Source organism: Mustela erminea, chromosome 15, assembly GCF_009829155.1.
Source record: "Mustela erminea isolate mMusErm1 chromosome 15, mMusErm1.Pri, whole genome shotgun sequence".
NCBI classification, from domain to species: domain Eukaryota; kingdom Metazoa; phylum Chordata; class Mammalia; order Carnivora; family Mustelidae; genus Mustela; species Mustela erminea.
In genome coordinates, this window is record NC_045628.1 from 30,616,648 (window position 1) to 30,622,647 (window position 6,000).

The 6,000-nt window shown below is 36.7% G+C and overlaps 1 protein-coding gene across 1 annotated transcript in view; it reads left to right on the forward strand.

Moving 5' to 3' along the window:
- The window catches only part of LOC116574059 (E3 ubiquitin-protein ligase MYCBP2), a 211,509-nt gene extending 206,401 nt beyond the window's left edge, over positions 1–5,108 (forward strand). Inside the window, exon 77 of the mRNA XM_032314603.1 lies at positions 4,280–5,108. Coding sequence (XP_032170494.1) covers positions 4,280–4,395 — 116 coding nt within the window. The 3' untranslated portion in view covers positions 4,396–5,108. The remainder of the gene's footprint in view (positions 1–4,279) is intronic.
- The last annotated feature ends 892 nt before the right edge of the window (positions 5,109–6,000 follow it).

Genomic DNA, 6,000 nt, shown 5'->3' on the forward strand with positions numbered 1-6,000 from the left:
AGTAACAAAAATTTGTAAACAATTCAAGTATCCAGGAGGTGGGGGGTTAAATACTAAGTACTGTGCACCATCAAAAAGAGGAAATAATGATGAAAATGGAGTTTCTGTGTACTGATCTGGGAAGATGTAGAGGAGACTGTTACATGAAAAATCAAGTACAGAACAGGGTATATAGTATACAGTCTTGTAAGGAAAGGGGAAATGAAAATATATACTTATATTTGTTTATATGTGCATTAAATACTGGAACAATACACTAGAAGTTAATAAAATTAATTAGCTATGGGGAAAAACCAGGAAGATGGGTAGAAATGGGGGGGGGGTACGAATTGATAATATAACCATTTTAAAAGATTTCTGTGATTTTTTTTGTTTTTTTTTTAATTTTTTCTTTTTATTTTTAAGCCATGAGAAATATATTATCCAGAAAGAATAAGTAGAGTTGTTTTGTTTTGTTTTGTTTTAGTATGGCTACTTCTGTTTCTTCATGTCAAAAATAAATTGTTACACTGTTCCCCTTCTAAAAAAATTTTTTTTTGTTTAAGGAGATGTGATAGACTTTGAAAGAAGCAAGATCAGAATAATGTGAGGCTAGGTCTTTAGGATAATGGCCTAAATAAAGATGTGAACCTAATAGCAGGAGAAGGGTGGTAAGCAGATGAAGGGAGTGAGATGGGGCAGCGTTTAGATTGGGTTAGTTTGGGTGGGGGGTGGGGTGTTGTTACTGAATGAAAGTTTTAAGTTAGTGATCTAGAAGTAAAGGGGAATCAGGGGAGTCAGTCTTCCTCCCTGGCCTTTATGACATAGAGGAGCTCAAGAGATCCGCAGATTATAGTTGAGGAAGTTTAGAGGCCAGCAATATCATCAGGGAAAGTCCACATTTTACTTAAAGAAAGAAAGTTTCTTCTGTGTTCAGAAACGAAGAAAAAACAACCACCAAACACTGAAAGTGATCAGATTAGCTAGAACGAAGATGGATATTGTGGAGAGGTGGGGTCGTCACTGAGAGGTTCCAGACAAGGCAAGGCCTCCCCTCGCAATTCACACGATCACACCAGTCAGCCAACACAGGGACCTCACCCTGGCAACAGCTGTTAACCAGAGGAATGAGGCAGGAAAGGATTTAGAGAGATAGCAGAAGGAAAGAATGGACATCTATCTTGGGCATTTTCACATCTACTTTTTTTCTTCATTTATTTTTTAAGATTTTATTTATTCATTTATTTGTCAGAGAGCACACAAGCTGTGGAAGCTGCAGGCAGAGAGAGAAGCTGGCTTTCCGCCGAGCAAGGAGCCCAGTTAACTGACTGAGCCACCCATGTGCCCCTCACATGTATTTTCTTCCATAGTTTTTATGACCTATAGGGTAGATGGTGTTATCCCCACCCTCACAGATGGAAGGTTCAGGGCTCAAGAGGAGGTTCAGTAGCTGGCCTAATGTTCAGACTGAGGCATGCTGTCCAGCCTCTTGCTGGATCATTCATGTATTTGCTTACCATTCATATATTTACACTGATTTACTCTAATTCATCCATTCCTTCAGAGACTAGAATAGAATTAATGCAGACCCCACAGTGAAATCAGCAGGGAAGACGGCCATGCATTTTACCTAGAAGGACAGAGGATTGATTCTCTAAGCACGGTCAACCCACTAATTCCAATTTTTAATATATGGATGAGGACAAGAGTCCAAATTAAGTTAAAGTAGATAATTCCTCTATTACTTTCTAAAATATTTACTAATTACCTTTTTTGTGCCAGGATACTTAACCTTCACAGCTTCCTTTGAGTTAAATATTGCTGTGCCTATTTTAAAGATGAGGGACCTAAGAATCAAGAAAGATTAAGTTAACTTTGCCTCAGTTTGCCTATCTGCAAAGTGGGGACAATAGTCCCTGCCTCTGACTGGTAGAAGATTGAGTTGATATACTAGACCAGAGCCTCAGTAGTAAGCATGCAGATGTCTGCAGGTATGTTTTCTTTTGTTTTTACCTTTACTACTATAATTTTTCACCATCATGATTAGATTATGACCTCCTTGAAGATAGGGGCCATGTACTGTTAGTTTTTACATCCCAAGGACCTGCTATAACACCATTCAAACATTGGGCACCAAGTAAATGCTGTTGAATAAATGGCCCTTTGTTTTGTCCCAGAAAAAAAACAAGAACTGCAGTTTGCAGGAACCATCATTGATGGTGTCATGCACTTAAGTTAGAAAAATACAGGTTTTTATACATTTTTTATTCTTATTTTTTATTTTTCTATTTATTTAAATTAAGTTAATTAACATAATTAATAATACATTAGCAATGTATTATTAGTTTCAGGGGTAAAGTTTAGTGATTCATCAGTTTTATTATCGCATGCCCTCCTTACTGTCCATTTTTAAGCTTCATCTATTTGATTATTATTAATTTATATCTTCCCCAAAATGCTTCTTCCAGATTGTTAAATTTTATATTATTTTACCATTCATATATTTACAATGATTTTCATTTTTCTACTAATCTCCCTTCAGATGCTTTTAAAAATAACAGTCTTTAGTAATCAGTCTTCCCATTCATCAGTATGTGCTTTTTTTTCAGAGAGGTAGAAGGGTAACATGGCTTATTCACACTTAAATTTGCTCTTACTTGGAGAAAAACATTTTATCCAAAGTTTCCATATTCTCTCATCCAGAATAATTTTCTGTTTAACTGAACTGATAGGTTTTCATGACCATTTTTGTTCATCGCTCTTTGCTGTAAAATGATGTATCTAATGCTCAGCATCAGTCATCATCAGGGAAACGCCAGTCAGAACCACAGTGAGGTGTCACCTCACACCCGTCAGGATGGCTAGAACCAAAAAGACAAGAAATAACAAGTGCACTAAAAAGAACACTCGTACACTGTTGGTGGGAATGCAAACTGATGCAGCCACTGTGGAAAACAATATGGAGGTTCCTCAAAAAATTAAAAATAGAAATACCGGGGCGCCTGGGTGGCTCAGTGGGTTAAGCCGCTGCCTTCGGCTCAGGTCATGATCTCAGGGTCCTGGGATCGAGTCCCGCATCGGGCTCTCTGCTCAGCAGGGAGCCTGCTTCCTCCTCTCTCTCTGCCTGCCTCTCTGCCTACTTGTGTTCTCTATCAAATAAATAAATAAAATCTTTAAAAAAAAAAAAAAATAGAAATACCAGGGCCTCCCGGGTGGCTCAGTCAGTTAAACCTCTGAGTCTTGATCTCAGCTCAGGTCTTGATCTCAGGTTCATGAGTTCAAGCCCCATTTTGGACTCCATGGGCTGGACATGGAGCCTGCTTAAAAAAGTAAATAGATAAAAATAGAAATATCATATGATCTAGTGATACCATTACTGGGTATTTACCCAAAGAAAATGAAAACACTAATTCAAAAAGATATATGCACCCATATGTATACTGTAGCATTATTTACAATAGCCAGGATACAGAAGCAACCCCAGTGTCCATTGGTAGATAAATGGATAAAGAAGATGTGGTATGTGTACACACACACTGGAATGTTACACAGCCATAAAAAGAATGAGGTCTTGCCATCTGTGAGAATGTGGATGGACCTAGAAGGTATTATGCTAAGTGGAGTAAGTCAGAGAAAGACAAATACTGTATGATTTCACTTACATGTGGAATCTAAAAAACAAAACAAAAAAGCAGAAACAGACCCATAAAAACAGAGAACAAACTGATAGTTCCAGAATGGGGGCAGCACAAAATGGGTAAAGCAGGAGTGGGAGATGCAGGCTTCTAGTTATGGAATAAGTCATGGGGGTGAAAGGTACAGCATAGAAAATATGGTCAGGGGTATTAGAACAGCTTTGTAGGTGACAGAGGGTAGTTACACTTGTGGTGAGCATAGCATAGTGTTTAGATTCTGCAGAATCATTATATTATACACCTGAAGCTGAAGCATTGTGTGTCAACTATACTTCAATTTAAAAAATAAAAAATTTTTAGATGATGTATCTCACTCATTCACGAATAGAATAAGATCTATGGCTCATAAGGGTTATTTCTAAGGAGGATGTTGTGGATAAGGGATTCTGTCCCTTCTCTGTTGTATATACCTGGTATGTTGAATTTTTTATGGCAAATGTTTGTACTTTTGTAGTTAGAAAATTAATTTTTAAATTTTATATTTGTATAATCATAGCCATATTATTTCTTTGAATAAATTATTGGTGATTTATATTTACCTTAGGTTTCTATGTATGTGGGGTTTTTTTAAGTTATATTCTTTGCCTCCTTCAAAATGTGTACAGGTCCCAAAGGCAAACAATTAGAAGGAACTGAATGTCCGCTCCATGTTGTTCATCCACCCACTGGGGAAGAATTTGCTCTGGGTTGTGGAGTGTGCAGAAATGCTCACACTTTTTAGAACACTCCGATTCCTGTGTCTACAGAGAAAAAGTTGCCTTCATCCCCCAAGTGGATGTGGTAAAGTTTAAACTCTGCTCAGGATAAGGACGGGACCATTTTTACATCCATGAAAATGAACCATTCACAGTGCAAGAAGGATGCCAAATACCATGTACATAATTCTTGCTATGAAAATTTCCCCATTCTTTTGGTTTATCTTCTTTTGAACCGAGACATCAAACTTGTGAGGTGTTTGCATGTGGCCATTACCGTCATTGGCCTGTGAAGCATTGAACATTTATAGATAATTGATATAAAAGAATCGCCATGCCCATGGACTAAGAATGATGCTGGCTTTCAAGCAAAAAAGAAAAATAATCATTGTTTATTGTATACTGCCTTTTTGTAATCCTGTATAATTGCATCACGGGTGGGGATGAAAAGAGGAATATTCTGGTTTATTTCCTAGACTGTTATTTAAAAAAAAAATTGTGTTAGGCCTGGCATATAAATGTAATAAGTATCACACTGTATATAAAGATATCAATGTTTGTCCTGTATAAGAATTACTAAATTACAAATGCAGTTTCATTTAAACTTCTAGGTTACATTGAGCCTGAAATTTTAATGAAGTGCAATACGGAGTGTGCCTCATTATCTTGCAGCTGTAAACATATTGGAATGTACATGTCAATAAACCACTGTACATTTTTATACAGTGATAAAGTCTGACAACTGTGTGAGCTATTGCTTCAGAACAAAATGTAAATACCTTTAAGATCTAAAAATCTATCCAAATTCACTAACAAAGCACAAAGATGACTTTCATAACTCATAGGGAAAAGAAGAATAGCATTGAAGTACATTTTGGAATCTTAAACACTGGGAAGAACATATAAATATGTATGTTAGTGAACAGACATATGCCAAAGACAGGAAAAGAAAACATTTAGGAAATGGGCCAACTCCCATCATATTAACCAGGCCCTTATTAAACTTTTATAAAGTAATCAACAAAGTCACTAGGTGTTTTTTTTTTTTTACAGACTACGGTATAGTTTCTATAGATCTTTTTTACAGTTAATTCATGAAATTGACAAACTGTTGATTTATGAGTCATCATAAGTCTGGTTGTGTTTATTTCATGAGAATGCCAAAAGTTTTGATCAGTTTTGTTCTACATTCCCACTGTTAAAAATGTATAATCGATTTGTCAATATAATGTTTGCTTTGAAGAAACTTGAAAAGATCAAATCTGAACACACATAACTATTCAGAGAATCTTCTAATAAATTTCATAAACATGTCCAAGTCCTATGCTTCAGGATTTAGGAAAAACTTGTTAGTATTGGTTTTTGTTGTTGTAGTTGTTGTTGTTGTTGGAAGAGGAGTAAGTAAGAGGCCATTTGAGCTCCATCTTGAAGAATAAGTTACTTCAAGGGGCAGAGAAAGGCATTAGGAAAAATATGTAAATAGAAAATTCTAAAATGTAATAGATCAGTATGAGTAGGGGTACCTGGGTCACCTCAGTCATTAAGTGTCTGCCTTCCGCTCAGGTCATGATCTCGGGGTCCTGGGATTGAGCCCTACCCACATCAGGCTCCCTGCTCAGCCTGCTTCTCCC